The sequence below is a fragment of the Coregonus clupeaformis genome, chromosome 18 (assembly GCF_020615455.1).
Source record: "Coregonus clupeaformis isolate EN_2021a chromosome 18, ASM2061545v1, whole genome shotgun sequence".
In the NCBI taxonomy this organism is placed as follows: Eukaryota; Metazoa; Chordata; class Actinopteri; order Salmoniformes; family Salmonidae; genus Coregonus; species Coregonus clupeaformis.
This window is the reverse complement of record NC_059209.1, coordinates 47,311,030-47,330,269: the sequence shown is the minus strand read 5'-3', so window position 1 is coordinate 47,330,269 and position 19,240 is coordinate 47,311,030. Positions and strand designations below refer to the sequence as shown.

General features: G+C 43.7%; 1 protein-coding gene across 1 annotated transcript in view; it reads left to right on the top strand.

The window, feature by feature from the left end:
* The first annotated feature begins 3,619 nt into the window (after positions 1 to 3,619).
* LOC121530881 (bone morphogenetic protein 1) overlaps positions 3,620 to 19,240 on the top strand; it is a 49,666-nt gene continuing 34,045 nt past the window's right edge. The window contains exons 1-2 of the mRNA XM_041836194.2: positions 3,620 to 3,884; positions 15,377 to 15,490. Of these exons, the coding sequence (XP_041692128.1) occupies positions 3,740 to 3,884; positions 15,377 to 15,490 (259 nt within the window). The 5' untranslated portion in view covers positions 3,620 to 3,739. The remainder of the gene's footprint in view (positions 3,885 to 15,376; positions 15,491 to 19,240) is intronic.

Below are 19,240 nucleotides of genomic sequence, written 5' to 3'. Positions count from 1 at the left end.
CCTTTGACCTCATGGCTTGGTTTTTGCTCTGACATGCACTGTCAACTGTGGGACCTTATATAGACAGGTATGTGCCTTTCCAAATCATGTCCAATCAATTGAATTTACATTTTAGTCATTTAGCAGACGCTCTTATCCAGAGCGACTTACAGTTAGTGCATACATTATTTTATCGAACCCACAACCCTGGCGTTGCAACCGCCATGCTCTACCAACTGAGCTACATCCCCTGCCGGCCATTCCCTCCCCTACCCTGGACGACGCTGGGCCAATTGTGCGCCGCCCCATAGGTCTCCCGGTCGCGGCCGGTTACGACAGAGCCTGGATTCGCACAGCTAGCACTGCGATGCAGTGCCTTAGACCACTGCGCCACTCGGGAGATTAGGGTTTACCACAGGTGGACTCCATTCAAGTTGTAGAAACATCTCAAGGATGATCAATGGAAACAGGATGCACCTGAGCTCAATTTCGAGTCTCATAGCAAAGGGTCTGAATACTTATGTAAATATGGTATTTTTTAAATTTATTTTTTATACATTTGCAAAAACTTCCAAAAAATTGTTTTAGCTTTGTCATTAAGGGGTATTGTGTGTAGATTGATGAGGATTTGTATTTATTTAATCCATTTTAGAATAAGGCTGTAACGTAACAAAATGTGGAAAAAGTCAAGGGGTCAAGCTCTGTCTCAAACACACTGAAATGGCAGATTTTTTAAACACGGCTCAGCAGTCACCTTTCAGTGTAAATGGAAGCATTTCCTGTCTGTTCTAAACTATTTGAAAAAAAATTTAAAAACGGCCAAATTTGCTCTCCTTGGTTGCTTTCCAGTTTATTTTTTTACCAAAAAGTCAGACGCAATTTCATCATGATCTTTGTGTCAAAAGGATACTTTTATTTAGTCAACACAGCTCCATCCTGTTCACTCCCAAAACTCTGAGATGAGACACATGACAGATGTGCTTACTCAGCTAATCTCAACTCATCTCTAGTTTCAGTGGAAAAAGGAGTACACTAAAAGTTACCTAATCTATGTGTTTTTGCAAACTTTGAATAATGTAGTAGTAGGCCTATGATTACACAAAGAATGAGGGTTGGGAAAGCTTTCCCTGGAACTTGACATTGAAACTGACCTTTTAGCAGTGATGCCACTTCATCAACAAGATACAGCAGGCAGCTAAACCAGCATTTGACCAAGGATTCTGGGGAGTTGGGTGGGCAGTTAGTTAGGAAATGATCGGTCTGCAGCATTGTGTTTAATTATTCCTGTATTGAATATTTGGTGCAAGTTTTTAATTATATATATATATATATATATATATATATATGTGTGATAGAAATGAAAATAATCCAATAATCAGATTACATTACTGATTTATTGTCATGCCCTTTTAGGGTTTATTCACAATCACATACACATTAAAATAATGTAATCATTCTTCATGTTTACTTTTAGATAAATCAATGAGTGAATTTCCATAACTGTAGTGTAAAATTTGATAATTCCATGCTCTACCAACTGAGCTACATCCCCTGCCGGCCATTCCCTCCCCTACCCTGGACGACGCTGGGCCAATTGTGCGCCGCCCCATAGGTCTCCCGGTCGCGGCCGGTTACGACAGAGCCTGGATTCGCACAGCTAGCACTGCGATGCAGTGCCTTAGACCACTGCGCCACTCGGGAGATTAGGGTTTACCACAGGTGGACTCCATTCAAGTTGTAGAAACATCTCAAGGATGATCAATGGAAACAGGATGCACCTGAGCTCAATTTCGAGTCTCATAGCAAAGGGTCTGAATACTTATGTAAATATGGTATTTTTTTAATTTATTTGTTATACATTTGCAAAAACGTCCAAAAAATTGTTTTAGCTTTGTCATTAAGGGGTATTGTGTGTAGATTGATGAGGATTTGTATTTATTTAATCCATTTTAGAATAAGGCTGTAACGTAACAAAATGTGGAAAAAGTCAAGGGGTCAAGCTCTGTCTCAAACACACTGAAATGGCAGATTTTTTAAACACGGCTCAGCAGTCACCTTTCAGTGTAAATGGAAGCATTTCCTGTCTGTTCTAAACTATTTGAAAAAAAAAATTTTAACGGCCAAATTTGCTCTCCTTGGTTGCTTTCCAGTTTTTTTTTTACCAAAAAGTCAGACGCAATTTCATCATGATCTTTGTGTCAAAAGGACACTTTTATTTAGTCAACACAGCTCCATCCTGTTCACTCCCAAAACTCTGAGATGAGACACATGACAGATGTGCTTACTCAGCTAATCTCAACTCATCTCTAGTTTCAGTGGGAAAAGGAGTACACTAAAAGTTACCTAATCTATGTGTTTTTGCAAACTTTGAATAATGTAGTAGTAGGCCTATGATTACACAAAGAATGAGGGTTGGGAAAGCTTTCCCTGGAACTTGACATTGAAACTGACCTTTTAGCAGTGATGCCACTTCATCAACAAGATACAGCAGGCAGCTAAACCAGCATTTGACCAAGGATTCTGGGGAGTTGGGTGGGCAGTTAGTTAGGTAATGATCGGTCTGCAGCATTGTGTTTAATTATTCCTGTATTGAATATTTGGTGCAAGTTTTTAATTATATATATATATATATATATATATATATATATATATATATATATATATATATATATATATATATATATATATATATATATATATTTGTGATAGAAATGAAAATAATCCAATAATCAGATTACGTTACTGATTTATTGTCATGCCCTTTTAGGGTTTATTCACAATCACATACACATTAAAATAATGTAATCATTCTTCATGTTTACTTTTAGATAAATCAATGAGTGAATTTCCATAACTGTAGTGTAAAATTTGATAATTCCATGTGTTGGCAACAGGTGGCGCTTAACTCAATAAAAACCATTGCTGTTTTAACCTATATTTAAAATGATACACAGTATGAATTATAACTCCCTTTTTATTTAACATTTTATTTATTTTTGTCTCTAATTGTGTCATAGTTGGATATCTAATGAAGTGATGATACTGTTCAAGAGGCTGTGATAATGGTCACTAGATTTGTACCTTGCGTCTGTTGTAGGGGAACCCTGTCTGACAATGTCAACCAGGAATAAAAGTGTATGTGTGTGTTGACTATGAGAGCAGAGAGAGGGGCATGATGATACACAAAATGTAACTTTGGTGATTCGTAACTTTAGAATGATGATGGATTTGAGATTATACTGACTCTCAAATCACATAAAAAGAATACACTTTGAACCGTAGGTATCATAAGAATGATGCTCTTCATTTTCCAGGATATTGTCCATGCACGCACATTTCGAGATCTTGTGCTGTGTTGTAATTAAATGCTTTGGCAAAATGTAATATTTGTTTAAACACATTGTAACAATTGAAAGACTTTCAAGAAGGTATAAACATACATTCAGTTTAGGGGTTATCATTTTATATAGGCTAAGAAAGTATTTTCCCATTGCCGTGGCCCCTCTCCAGACATACCAACGTGATGATGTGCCACGATAACCGAAGTTTGCTGGCAAATGCACTAGCCGGGAGCACGGCTAGGGGAGCGAATCACTGCCCCAGAATCAAGACATTGTGGAGAGGCTGAGCTCTGATTTTAAACCCGCCCTCCGGAGAGATCTCATTTCCCCCAAAACCTCCCATTTTCTCTCTCTCTCTCGTTCCTCTTTTTCTTTACCTCTTATTTCTCGTATTTTGCTGTACCCCTCACTCACGAATCATGGATCTCACAACGAGATGTTTGTTTCTTCTATCCTGCCTTTGCATGATATCGGCGATCGATTTAGAAGCAATAGAAACAAGCTACTATGTGGAGCCCACTGCCACCTCAGATGTGATCGACTATAAGGATCCCTGTAAAGCTGGTAAGCTTTCAGAATGCTATTTATCTAATATTTGGACTTAAAACATGCCACGAAATGCTTTTGTGTGTTTGGAAGTGAGGGAAATGCATTTGGAGATGACAGCTTTGAATCGGGTTTTAAAGGGGATTTTTTATGATTCTTTAGTTTTTACCTATTGTCATAGTTTTGCTGTTGTACACATGATTGAACACAGTAACATACTGTCGGCATAGCTGGTGGTGGAAAGATGGCACTCGTGGAAATAAAATGAGGACATCAATGTCATTTCCCAGGGTACAATTTTCAAAGCATGGAAGAAAAAAAAGTTTGGAATTTCTACTAGAAGAACATAATGGAAAATGTTATTAGTTTAAAAGTTCCGGCATATCTTTATCTATAGTTAAGAGTATCTTTTAATTTATGATCTGACTGTGTAGTTGTCAAAAATATGGCATTTTTAGAATAGCCTATTTAATCAAATGTATGGCTTAACTTGGAAGATTCATTTGGATAGCACCAAATCATCACCCATTGAACTGTCGGTTGAAACTATTAAAATCCTTGCTACCGATCTTACATTTACTTAGGCTTTGTAGGCCTTGGTCGTGAAGAAAAACACTGCAGTCTACTATGTTATTATGAGGCTCTTGTGTTCCCCACCTGGTTTTGTCATTGCGCAAAATGACGTGCATTTACTTCACCGGCTGTTCACGCGACCACTGAAAACAAGCGGGGTGCTGTAGGCTACACATGGGGAGAAACGTTTTGCAACGAAAACGACAGTTTCTATTGGACAAATGCAGGTAGGCCCCTCCCCTTTTCGTTCCGTTTGGTTCAATTTGGCTCCTAGTGAATACACCCCGGATCTATTTAATCCTCATGTATGAATGATCTCCACTTCTGACCCCTCTAAAACCCATTAGACCCATATTGTATGTGTTCTTCTAATTATATCTTGGCTGTTATCTGCAAGTTTCCTTGGACATTGCTCTCATTGTCATGGGCCTTCTTCTCCCATAGCCTAGGTTGCAGGGGTCCTTATTCATAATCCAGACAATAAGTGAAGCCTAATTAAACTAAATCAATACATTTGGATTAGCTACATCCAGTTCTGTTGAAGTATTGGATTGCACCATTCCCTGTATAGCTGATTTCTCCAAATATAAAGTCAACATTCATAACAGAATAGGCCTATATTTTGTGTGGAAGAGGATATCTCAGTTGTCATCGTAATAAACACTGTGCTGTTAATTCACTGTCTCTCCAAGTGTCTTTGGGGAATTCTGAGAGATTTTTTCCCCATCTGGTGAATGTATTTATGTTACAGATAGACATGGCTCCTTGTGACTCCTCTTAGAAATGACCCCTCTGGAAGTTCTCCCTGGTACTTAAATGGTTTGGTGCTTGTGTATGTCTCATTCTCCATTGACAGCATCATGCAGGGGAAGGGGATGTGGGCAATTCTACGGTAAACAGAGTGATGGCACAAACGGCTCAAACCGTCATTCTTTTACCAAACTTTGCATCTGCACTGTTCTTCAGGTAAATGCGTTTTTGTAAAATGGACAGTGGAAATTGTTAAAAGTAGTCCTTGTGCATAGAGTTGTATGGTTTGTTTGTTTAACATACATTTTAAAGAGTCTCAGCATTCTGTTACAGTGGAATTACCCATGTGTAAAGTCTTACTCTTATTCAGGTCCTTGTCAATTCAGTCCTCCGTCACCTCCTCTTCCTCTCTCCTCAGTCCAGTGGCCTGGATTCTTTGTCCTCTTTTTGTAATGAGAAGAAGCTGGGTTGAGCATGAAATAGAAGACCATATACCAGCCACTCTAATTGCTGCAGAGGCAGATCATAATTCAAGTGGTATGTTGCAATACATAATGCATCACACACACATTGCTCAAATTTCATGTAGCATGTTTATACTCCTCTTGTACATAGTAAGAGTGATGATGTGATGAGGTTGGGTTCAAGAGGTTGCTTCCTCTACTCTACTCTCAACTCTCTACATAGATCTGTTTAGAAGAGCAACCCTTACGTAAGTCATCAGTATTCGTCATCTCAGTGGTCAGGACAAATTGTTATATTTCACTTGCAAATAGTAGGATAACTGACACATGACTAGGGTTGCAAAATTCAGGGAACTTTCAATAAATTCCCTGGTTTTCCAGAAATCCCGGTTAGAGGACCTGGAATCAGGAGGGAATAAGCAGGAAATCCGGAATCTTCCAACCAGGATTTCTAGAAAGCCAGGGAATTTATTGATAGTTCCCAGATTTTTTTTTTACCCTACACATGACTCCGGGTAAGGAGCCCCCCAGAAGCAGGGTAAATCGATCAGTACAAGTGCTCCGAAGTGGTATTCCTAAATGTAAAAAATGATGTATCTTCAAATCAGGATTATATGTATAGGCTGGAATTGAGGATGCAACATGAACAAATATGTAATTTGCAGTGTTTGCTATGGATCAAGGTCCATGGTGTGCATTTGTAGCTAGTTGCTTATCCCGTTGACCTAACATGTCTTTCATTTGTCTAGACAGAGCAAATTACCAAAACAAAACAAGCAAACTCTGTTGTGTATTTAGGCAGGGACTCTAAATCACGAGTTGTAGCAATCAAATGTCAAGAAATAATGATTATTTTAGTAATGATGGTAGACCATTCCCATCATCATTATGAACAGAGTGTTATTATGTTCAATGTTACCCCTGGTCAATGTTTAGGACAGGTGGTGGCGAGACAGCAAGTATAACTCCCACCCACGTCAAGCCTCTCAGTCCCCCAGCCTCCTCTCCCCTCCTCACTCCCAGCTCCCTCTCCTCACTCCCCCACTCTCCCCCCTCTCCCCTCCTCACTCCCCACTCTCCCCCCTCTCCCCTCCTCACTCCCCCACTCTCCCCCCTCTCCCCTCCTCACTCCCCACTCTCCCCCCTCTCCCCTCCTCACTCCCAGCTCTCCTGCCCCTCTCCCCTCCTCACTCTCCCCCCTCTCCCCTCTTCACTCCCAGCTCTCCCCCCTCTCCCCTCCTCACTCCCAGCTCTCCTGCCCCTCTCCCCTCCTCACTCTTAGCTCTCCCAGCTCTTTCCACCTGCTCCTTCAGCATGCTCTGCTTTGTTAAATAATCCAGGGGATTGCTGAAGTTGACCCGGATCCAACTTTTGTACTCTTTTCCCAAAGATCTGAGGCACCTGTGATTCAGCCCTATTTAATCTCACTCAGACTTCTTCACTCAATGGCTCGCTCACTGACTCACTCACGCTCTCACCCACTAGTTTACTTGTTCATACGCTAGAGAGCAAAAGGTGACAACCACTGTCAGCAATCGAAATTGCTGTAGTGTTCCTTCACTCACTTGGCCTCGTGCCTATATAGATTTTTTACTCTTATTACCCCTTAAAGACACCATTGCATTGAGTCAATTTGATAGCTGTCTGCTGCTCAAGGTTAGCTTTAGATCAATACAATGGACAGTGTGCTTTCCAGCTGACAAGATTAAACAATAAATAATTTAACTTGAGGTTCACTTGAGCAAAATATAATTGATAACATTCATATAAATTGATTCATATAAATTGTATATGGGGAAATGCCATTTAAAGCCGATAGTTAACTAATGGAAAATGCCTTAGTTCACGGAGCTCGAACCTTGGCAGCATCCCAACAACTCATTTAAGACTGTAAGATCCATTGAGATTAGATCCACTCACTTTCTATATAAAAAATGGATGAGAGCAAGTCACGCTCAATGTCTCCTCTATTTAAATAATGATAGATCTTCAAGAGAGCAGAAACTGAGTTGACATTTGATTATGGATTATAATGGGGTAGATGACTTAATGTACCAAGGAGCGTCTTGCAAGGGTTGAGTCTCCTGAATTTTATATCATATCCTAATTTGTATTCTGACATCAGTCTGCAGGCTTTGCACTGCGTTTGAGCTCCTCTGCTCTAAGCGTTACCAAGATATATGTGTTGTAGCCTATAGGGAGGGAGTGGAGGAGACCAGCCTCAAGCAACCCCCTGCCCTCGCTTATGCAAGTGGTTTTCCGTCTCCCCCAGCCCCCCTCCTCTCCTCTCTGACTGGCCCTGGCAGTTCCCACAGACTGTAGGTCATTCACACCATGCCAGGGCAGAGCTGCTGGAAGGTGGAGGGCAGGCTGGGCAGACTGGCCACACCAGCGTAAGGTGAGTGCAGCCCATTCAGTTGGGCTTGGCAGCTTATCTAGGGGCTGTTTACTGGCCCTGAGAATTGCATGTGTGCATTCAACCCAAGCCTTTAATCATTCCCACCATTACTGCATTTGGCTTTGAGCTAGTCTCTGACTTGATAATAAACACAGGATCATGGGGTGATGAGGGATGGTTCGAAGGCAGGCAGCCATCTGATGCCTTTATCATCTGACGAGTTTAGTTAGATAATTCCCTGATTAATTTCAGGTGTCCTCAGCTGTTGAGAGTATGACCCAGAGGGAGCTTGTTGCTTGCAGCTTGAGGCCCTGTTCTCTTGCCATACATGGAGAGCTCACATGAGCTACTCAAGGGTTCAAATCCTGGATCTTTAAATCACTGAATATAAATCACACTGTAAAATGTGATCCTAGCGTGTATGGTTATTCTCAAACAGATGTAATGACTTGTGTATGTTCATAATCAAACAGATATAGTGAAGTGTGTATGGTCATTCTCAAACAGATAGTGAAGTGTGAATGGTCATTCTCAAACAGATATAGTGAAGTGTGTATGGTCATTCTCAAACAGATAGTGAAGTGTGTATGGTCCTTCTCAAACAGATATAGTGTATTACTAGTGCAATTGAGACAGTAAGAACCAGATGTTTGTCATTGGGGGCGCCTTTGAGGGGTGATTATATTAGTCAGCAAAAAAGCAGTAGGAATGTCAGTATTGCTGTAAAAATGTTATACTCATAGTATGGCTTCATAATGTCTGTTATATGGTTTGTTGATTTGCTTCTAAACTTTCCATCTCTATTTCTTTATTTAGTTCATATTGGGACCTGCCTCTAGAAAGCTCTAAGACCCATTATCATTAAAAGCCAATTCGTTTCCTAAAGGGTAAGCAGCCATGCATGGAAGATGGAATGTATACAAACCAGCTCACCCCACACACAATGTAGTTTACATCAACAGGTTTGCTCCTGTAGTTTTCAGGTGATTAGGGTGCCATGGTGTGGGAATAATGTGGGTGCATTAGTGGGGAGTGGGACAATTTGTTTGTTGCCAGTGCTAAGAAATAACAAATGCTGTGGGAGTGCTAATTTAAATGACTCAAAGCACGCCCAATTAAGCAACAATAATGAGACGCTAAACAAGCAAAAGGGGGACTTCTTTACAATTCAGTCCCATTTGTCATTCAGTTTGACTTCATTTGAGCTTCATTACTGTTCATCTGGAAATAGTATTGATTTCCCCACCTGTAGTTTCTTAGAAGTCTCTTTCATTTGATTTTGAACATCATTTATTTATTCATGAGATATTTTAAGAGGGTTTTAAGACTTTTCGTGACTCAATGCATCTAAGCACATCTCAGCTTGACTAATGAATTCAAGTCATATCTTAAGCAACTCTTCTCTAATCTCAGATGTGTACCTTATGTAGCTAGCCCTCTTGACTAGCAATGCATTGCCAAGATGTGGCAGATGAGTGATAACAGATGTAATATGTTGCAATGGTTACATGATCATGAAACTCTATAATGATTATTTGAAAATGCTATGGATATACAGTTTGGGAGTTATTGGAGAACACTATGTCAGTCAACATTAAGCTTACATTTTAGACATGGATAAATATGGGAAATAAGATCTGGCTAATGGGCCTGATGGAGTGTGAAATGCATAAGGAGAGACAGGCTCTGGACGTGTGGCTCTCCAGATGAAGCTGTCTTCATGGTGTCAATAATAGGACTCACTGGGGTGGCAGTAACTCTGGCCTGATCTCTGCTGTGGTGCCTGATGAGACTTCTAGGCTTTTATTGGAGTATAATCCCCTCCTAGTATCTGGGGCTTTAGCTTGAGGCTTCTCCGGAACTTCTTTCCTAATTACACCTTAGTTATCTTTGAAATGAGCATACAAGTGGAGTTTGTTCTCCTGCCTTGGGCTCAAATTGCAGTGTAAGGAAATGTCATGGTAAGCATTTGTTTAAGATTAACAGCTGGAGTTGTTTTTACAGGAGAGGGGCATAATATTTACAATACTCCCACCTTCCATAATTCCACCAAACACCTCTTACTGTAGTTATAAGCTTTTCATAGACTGTAAGACGCTGTTTGCCTCTCTATTCATGGTGCTTGGATGCTTTGTTAGTTTTTTCTCTCAGGCATTTTAAAGATACAGCAACAGGAGGCACAACGAGTGTACTGTATCTCCCTGTTGTCCCACTGTAGCCAGTATGTGTGGAATCAGATAGGGTTCGCAGGCACAGAATGAAACCTGAAATGTGATCCTTGTACAGACATCAGATGGTAATCATCTTAACTCAATACACTATTGGCTTCCATTGGAATTCAAATGCAAAGTTTGTTACAGAACACCCGCACTGTGAAAGGCGTCGCCATGTCATTGTAATGCATTTCAAGCCCACGTCAGCTGTTTTTTTCCACCCCTCATCTCAGGGTCTTCGATGGGAAAATATAACTTTTCTTCAGGGAAACTGAGTACTACAGATGTCTTTAGGTCTTAGCCTCACGTTGCCTGCACTGTGGTCCTACTGATCCAACTTTCCTTTGTTTGACAGTGGTGTTAGTTTTTAGATGATGCTTGTTGATGTAGTTTTACTGTAGCAGATGTGGTGCCCTGCTAGTCAAACAGGGACAATTGCCAGTAAAGAGTGTCTGTCAGTCATTGTGTGTGTCTGACACTGAGGCCATGTCCTGGGAATTCCCTGAATCAAATGGTGTTTAATTTGATAGAGATCTCGTGCATAATCTGACAGGGCAAACAGATTGATGGGGGTGGTCTGAGATTTAAAGGGTTTATGATGATTAAGATTATCTAAAGAGACATTCCTTCCAGCTATGGGGGAGGGGGCAGCCTGGTCTCATAGACTAGACATAACATAGTAAACTTAAATCCGGGACACTGAAATTAGTATGATATGTTAAATTTTGTTTGGTTACATAAGACAGAAGGTTACTTAAAGGTGCACTAGGCAGAAATCGCTCTGCCATTTCCTGTTTGCTAAGATTCTAATAGTTTGCCTAATTTCAGTTTATGTGACAAAACAGAGAATCATTGTACGATCTAAACCAAGTGGCGCAGTGGTCTAAGAGATCCTGGTTCGAATCCAGGCTCTGTCGTAGCCGGCCGCGACCGGGAGACCCATGGGGCGGCGCACAATTGGCCCAGCGTCGTCCAGGGTAGGGGAGGGAATGGCCGGCAGGGATGTAGCTCAGTTGGTAGAGCATGGCGTTTGCAACGCCAGGGTTGTGGGTTCGATTCCCACGGGGGGCCAGTATGAAAAATAAAAATAATTTATGCACTCACTAACTGTAAGTCGCTCTGGATAAGAGCGTCTGCTAAAATGTAAAAATGTAATGTAAATGTAAACCGCTGTGAAATGTCTTTTCGATTACCAAAAATATTGTATTTTCAGCTTTTTGATGCTGGTGTACAAAATCGAAAGTAAAAGAAACAAAAATGTAACTTAAGAATGGGAAGCATAGAAATAGGACACATAGAACATATCTACCGCTTCTTAGACTTGCTTTCAGTGACAATGACAGATCTATTACATATTGCAGCTTTAAGTTAATAACGAAAGGAGGGGGGTCGGGGTGGATGGCTCAACGTATAACGTGAACGTCTAGCAACATCAAAGGTTGCGTGTTCGAATATCATCACAGACAACTTTAGCATTTTAGCTAATTAGCAACTTTGCAATTACTTACTACTTTGCAACTACGTAGCATGTTAGCTAAGCCTTCCCCTAACCCTAACCTTAACCCTTTAACCTAACTCCTAATCCTAACCTTTACCCTAGCCTAGCTAACGTTAACCACAACAAATTGGAATTCGTAACATATCATACGTATTGCAGTTTCGTAACATATTATACGAATTGCAATTTGTAACATATCATGTGAATTGTAATTCGTAAAATTTCATACGAAATGGATGATGGACATCCACAAATTAATACATACCATACAAATTGTAACATATCATACTTAATGGGGGAGACAGATTAGCATTTACCATGTTAAGTCTACCCCTGAGTTCAGGTTGCAGCGGAGGGTCAAAGTGTAACACACACACAAAGTGCAATCAATCAAATATTTCATCAAAGGCCATTTTTATCTTCCCAGTATGTCCACATATAGTGATGACAACCATCTTTGTCCCAGCCACTGAGCGTGGCACGCTGATGAAAATGTTTTCCTACCGTAGATGTTTATGTTAGGACACTGAAAACCATATAATCTATAAACTATCTTTCAGAGTGAAATTATCAAATTGTTCATCCTTTACATTCCTGTTGATATTACTACCATAGCTGCAGCTGTTGTCATTTAGTTCATGAATGTTGCTGGAAAGAGAGAGAGAGTGGCAGCAGTGCTATGCTCAATAATGATCTGCTCCCATCTGCCACTCTCTCTCTCTTGCTCTCTCTCTCTCTGGGTTTGACAGTGGTGCACATGCAGTGGGGTTTCTCAGTTTAAAAAACAACTGGCCAGTGCAATGGCTGCCATCCTGTCCTCTGCCCGGTGCCCCATATTGAAGATTCCAGATATTCAGTCTGTGTCCGTGGATAATTCAAGCCAGGAGACAATGGGATTAATTCTCAATCCCTGCAAGACTTTTCTTAAACCTGCAGCTTCTCCACGACGACTGGAAAGCCCGGGGGAAATGAGGCCTAATGCCGCAGGGGCTGTGCATTTGCTCATTTCAATCTTCGCTGTTGTCAGGGAACAATTATACGCTGGATTAAGAGCTTTTCCCCAGAATGCTTTGTGGATGAGTGGGTCTCTGCCATGGACAGAGAGTACATTAGCCCTCTGTGTAGGGCAGTGGGGTGGGGGTAGGGGGACAATCCTGCACCTTGTTGTGTGGTTAGTTGGTTCTAGCATTAGGCCAGTAAATCACTGCTAATAACTGGAACTGAGTGCAGTATTACTGTAGCATTAAGCATTAGGGAAAGCAGGGTTACTCTTCAAATTGCAGCTGCATTTTCATCTTCCACTGTGTTAAAGGGAAGAGTACTTAGCAAATTATTTTGGACATGCCTCTCTTAGTGCTTACTGTCCTCTCTGTGACATCAGCCCCAAATTTATGTTGGTTCTGTCCAAGTGCTTTCTGTTCTCATTCTTTAATGCTGTCAGTCAGTTCTAGGAATCAGAAGTAAGACAGTCAGTTTGTATCCATTGCATACTGTATGGACAGCTGGTAGCTAGCAGTGATCAGATATACTCTTGGCACAGAGTGTCTGTATTAGTGCTGATTTAGGAATAGTCTGTTTTGTGTTTCAGGGATTTGGTCACACTCACAGTGATTGAGCGTTTTTCTGAGTGCAAATTCGAGTATCCCTTTGACTTGTGGTATTTCAAACCTGCCCGCTGAGCTCTGAGCGTGCCCTATCTTGCAGACAGAGATCTACATATTTTCTTATTACTGTCATTAGCCAGTAACCGTGCCTAGCCTCGCTGCTCTACAACATGCCCTCTCTGACCCTTTCTGTTGCTTGTGGGAGATTGGCTGCATACTGTTTCAATAATTCTCCTCTGGTGGATAAGGGACACAAGCCAAAACTTTTTTCCTCTATTGTTTTCTTTCTCTTCCTTTCTCTTTGAGACAAACACACACCACTATCTGACTGTTATCAACAGCCGGGCCAATGATAGCTCAGTTATAAAAGAGCTTTGTCTTAGATGTTTTTGTAGTCTTCTAAAAACAACCATACACGCTGAAAATATGCTTTCACTTTGATTCCTAGACCACAGTTTGTCAGTTCCTAGTTGTCCATCTTTCACTATTGCACTTGATTTTCAACAACTCTGGGTAATTTTTGGGGTAACCTACTTTCACGCTCATATTGTGGACACACAGTAGTCAGTACCATATTTACTCAAGCCACAGCAGAGGACTCCATTAGGTCTGACTTTATCTATCCCTTGGTACTCTGCTTCCTATCCCCAAGGAGTATAACCCTCACACACACAGTGAAAACATGTTTGCAATGGATAATCTTTCTCCCTCCTCCTCACACTCTCCTCCCCACAGGGTTATGAGGTGGGCAGTGAGGCTTTATGCCGTCCTCCTCCCCTTCCTCCCCTCTTCCCCCTGCTCTCATCTTCCTGTTCAGACATGGATTACCCTGCCACCCCTTCTCTCTTCCTCCTTCCCTCCACCCCTCCATTCCACTCCTGCACAAAGGACAGGCCGTAAATCCAGGAAATGTGCTGGTGTTGAAAGATTGTAAAACAGAGCGGCATGTCTCTGAGGAGAGGACTCCTACCCTAACTGCCACAGAAATAGGGCATTTAGAAAGGGATCCCATAAAGCATATTCCTCATAAAGGGTGACTGTTTTGTTATTCTTCCTTCTCCTTGGCCTCATTAAAAACCTATTACTTGTTCAAGGTGCCCCATATACAGTATCGAGGCAGCATCTCACAGTATTAGGTCTGCTTGAGGACTAATTAACGGTACAAGAATATCAGGACATTACATTTTCCCTCAGAGTTCTCTTAGCGGCAACTGAATTGACCCAGCACATCTGGGGTATGCTGCTCTAAAAGCTTTTGAATGTAGCTCTCATTAATTGATTTCATATGTCCTCCAATGAATGTCATACAGAGATGTTCCCTCCCCTGATATGATTTATTTCGCTTGGAGCTTATAGAGCTCTGAGATTCAGACAGCATTCCTCTCCTGTTATTCAAACATTCACATAACTGCTGTTTCACAACTCTGTGTGTCTGTTTGAGTGCGAGGGCTAAAGAGAGGGGAGGGATTGTGTGTGCGCGTGTGTCTCAATGTCTAGCTTTTTCTTTGGTATTTTACCCCCTTGTGGTATCCAAATGGTAGTTACAGTCTTGTCCCATCGCTGCAACTCCCGTACGGACACAGTGCCCGCTTAACCCGGAAGCCAGCAGCACCAATGTGCCAGAGGAAACACTGTACACCTGGTTACCGAGTCAGTGTGCACTTCGCCCGGCCTGCCAAAGGAGTTGCTAGTGCGCGATGGGACAAGAACATCCCTCCGCCAATTGTGCGCCGCCCCATGGGTCTCCCGGTCGCGGCCAGCTCTGACAGATCTCTAGTGGCACAGCTAGCACTGCGATGCAGTGCCTTAGACCACTGCGCCACTCGGGAGGCCCACAATGTCTAGCTTTTTCTCCCTTGGTTTGAATGGATGTCTATGTGATCTACGTGGTTTGTCTGACCTGCAGAGCTGGGAAACCTTGAGGCTATTGGACAGTGCAAAACAATGTCCAATATTGTAAAGACACCTTAAATATGTCTGACATGCTTTCTCTCTCTGTGTCTGTTTCAGTTGCCTTTTGGGGAGACATTGCTCTGGATGAGGAGGACATGCGTATGTTTAAGGTGGACCGGATTATAAACGTGGCCCAACGGACCGTCCAGACCTTCAATCAGACAACCACAGGTGAGCAAGAGCTGTGAGGCTGACCCAGTCATGGTCATTGAGACTATAGACTTAGGCCTAGTGCCATAGGCTTAAAGCTGGCATTTTCTTATAAACGTGCCTGTCATCAGTTCGAAAAGTCTGACTCCATTTATGCATGTGCTATTATATAATGCTGACTAAAATGTGTCTCCTTAAAGGAAAACTCCACCCAAAAACGTTTATTTGTTTCATTAGTCCATTGTTGATATAGTCCCAAAATGTTTTGCTTTTCAGCAATCAAGTTGTCAAGATATGTAACTTTCAAAATACAGCCGTATGATGCATTTTGCATCATATGATGCTGCGTTTTGCATTATTCTGTAATTTGAAAGTTACATATCTTGAAAACTTGATTGCTGACATGAAAAACATTTTGGTCCTATATCAACAATGGACATATGAAACAAATACCAAAATATAGTTTTTGGGTGGAATTTTTCTTTAATGATACAGTACAAACAAGTTCAAGAAAAAAGCTTTCATTCAGTTAAATAGTTCCCACATTTTCCCACCTCAAGGCCAATTATAGAAGGAGGCTTTGTAACTCTCTCCAAGTGCATCTGCCAGGAAGATGTGTACTATGCATTAACCACACAGCACCAGATGATGGCTCCTCTCCAACACTGAGTTGGCCATGACACCTGTTTTAAACAAACAGCATGTATCACGACTCAGGATATGACCCAGATGCAGACACAGGAGGCAGAAGGTTCAGTTCTAAGATAATTTATTATAACATGGGTTCCAGGCAAAGGGCAGGTCGAGGACAGGCAGAGGTTCGTAACCAGATCAGAGTCCGAGAGGTACAGGACGGCAGGCAGGCTCAGGGTCAGGGCAGGCAGAATGGTCAGTAAAACAGGGGGAACTAGAAAACAGAAACTAGAGAGACTGGAAAACGGGAAAACACGTTGGTAAGACTTGGCAAGACAAGACGAACTGGCAACAGACAACAGAAAACATAGGTATAAATACACAGGGGATAATCGGGAAAATGGGAGACACCTGGTGGGGGGCGGAGACCAGTGACTAAGTCCAGGGATATATGGGACCAGGGGCGGTGAGGAACAGGGAGTGGTTGAAGGAGGCCAGCCGGAGCTTGCCGCTGGGTCTTATTCTGAGCACACACAGTGCAGGCGGCGATGAATGCGGAGACATCAAGAACCATGGTGGGCCACCAAAAACGTTGTTGTACAAAGGCCAGGGTCCAACGGGAGCCAGGATGGCAGGCAAGTCTGGAGGAATGAGCCCATTCCAGGACTGGGGAACGGACAGTCTGGGACAAACATCCGGTTAGCCGGGCCCCCCCCCCGTGGTCCGGCTGGGAATGCTGCGCCTCACGGACCTGGTTCTCTATACCCCAGATGAGTGCAGCCGCTAGACAAGAGGTAGGGAGGATGGTCTCGGGGTCCGACGGTGTAGCAGCGGGGCTATAGAGACGTGAGAGCGCATCCTGCTTCACATTTTTGGACCCCGGGCGGTAGGAGATGGTAAAGTTGAACCGAGTGAATAGCGGGGCCCATCGAGCTTGCCTAGAGCTGAGGCGCTTGGTGGTGCGGAGATATTCCAGGTTCTTGTGATCAGTCCCCCTGGAGAGGCTCAAAAGCCGAGGTGAGGAGTGGTAGCGGGTAATGTTTTTTAACCGTGGTGTCATTCAGGCCCCGGTAGTCGATACACGGGCGTAGGGTTTTGTCCTTCTTCTCCACAAAGAAGGACCCTGCGCCGGCGGGTGAGACAGAAGGATGGATACACCCTGCAGCCAGGGAGTCCTCAGTGTACCTTTTCATCGCCTTGGTCTCCAGATCCGACAGGGAATAAAGCCTCCCCCGAGGTGGTGTAGTGCCCGGGAGAAAGTCGATAGCGCAGTCGTAGGGCCGATGCGGAGGAAGCGATGTGGCACGGGCCTTGTTGAAAACCTCCCGGAGGTCCTGGAACGGCGGAGAGGTCCGAGGCTTCTCCTAAGCCTGCAGGAAGACTTCCCGGGGCAGGCTGCGCCGTCTTCAGGCAATGAGCATGGCAGAACGGGCTCCAACCATTGATAGAAACAACAGTCCAGTCAATAAGGAGATTGTGCCTCTGGAGCCATGAAAACCCCACAACCACGGGTACCTGAGGGTATTCAATGAGCAGGAACTGCATAGACTCACTGTAATTACCTGACACTCTCAGGTTAATGGGAAACGTATTGGGGGTGACTCTGCCAATAGAGAGCCCATCCAGCACTCTGACGTGTGGGGATTCCCAGCTCCGACACCAGGGTAGCGTCCATAAAGCTCATGTCGGCCCCAGAGTCAATGAGCACCCGGAGAGATTTGGACTGGTCATCCCACAAAAGGATAGCATGGAGAGGGGTGCGAGTAATGGAAGATGGGCAACTCCCCATACGGCTCACCAGCGTACTCATACCTACTGGATGAGCCTGGTCTTTTAATGGAGAGGTAGATATGTAATGTCCTGGTGTTCCACAATACAGACAGCTCTTGGTGCTTAGTCTGCGTAAGCGTTCAGCTGGAGACAATCCGGCCCTGCCCAGTTGCATGGGCTCCGGAGGAAACGAGTCGACAGTCCTCTGTGATTCCTGAGGGAACTCGGGTGACATCGGATTCTCCCGGGGACTTCCAGGATTCCTCGGAGGCGAGGTGGGCGCCGTGGACGAGCGAGTGTGACCGGCAGCAGATCTCCTCTCCCTCCTACGTTCCCGTAGCCGCCCATCGATCCGTATGGTCAAGGCTATGAGAGAGTTGAGATCCATGGGAAGCTCCTGGTCTGCGAGCTCGTCTTTAACCACCTCCGATAAACTGTGCAGGAACGTGTCGAACAGAGTTTCCGGGTTCCAGGCACTCTCGGTGGCCAAAGTGTGAAAATCTACCGTGTAGTCTGCCACACTATGGGAGTCTTGACGCAGTTGCATTAGCTTACGAGCAGCCTCTCTCCCGGACAATGGCGAATCAAACACCTTTCTAACCTCCGCCACGAACTCCTCCAGACTGAGGCAAACAGTGGATTGTTGCTCCCACACCGCCGTAGCCCAGGTGAGAGCCCTCCCAGACATCAGCGTTATCAAGTACGCTATCCTCGAGTGATCCGAGGGAAAAGAAGAGGGCTGCAGCTCAAAGATGAGAGAACACTGGGAGAGAAACGCCTGGCAGGATCCTGGATCTCCAGCGTAGCGCTCCGGAGGAGGTAAGCGAGGTTCTCGGGAAGCCAGGGTAGATTGGGGAGAGGCGCCGCTGGTAGCGTGGTAACTGACAGCCTAGGGGGTTACTGTTGTGTCTTGCTGCTTAGTAGATAACCTGCGGCATTGCTCCAGCAACGCAGTGAAAGCCTGATCATGGTGTCCCGCTAAGGTCTGGAGTCCTTCCATAAGGTTTTGAAGTAACTCCTCGTGTCTTCCAATGGCGGCTCCTTGGAAGGAGACAGCGTTGCGGAGCTGGTCCGATTCTGCTGGGTCAGTCATGGCCAGTTCATACTATCACGACTCAGTATATGACCCAGATGCAGACACAAGAGGCAGATGGTTCAGTTCTCAGATCATTTATTATAACACAGGGAGCAGGCAAAGGGCAGGTTGAGGACAGGCAGAGGTTCGTAACCAGGTACAGGACAGCAGGCAGGCTCAGGGTCAGGGCAGGCAGAATGGTCAGTAAAACAGGGCAGCGTCAATCAGGACAGAACGGCAGGCAGGGTCAGGGCAGGCAGAATGGTTAGAACCGGGAGGACTAGAAAAATAGA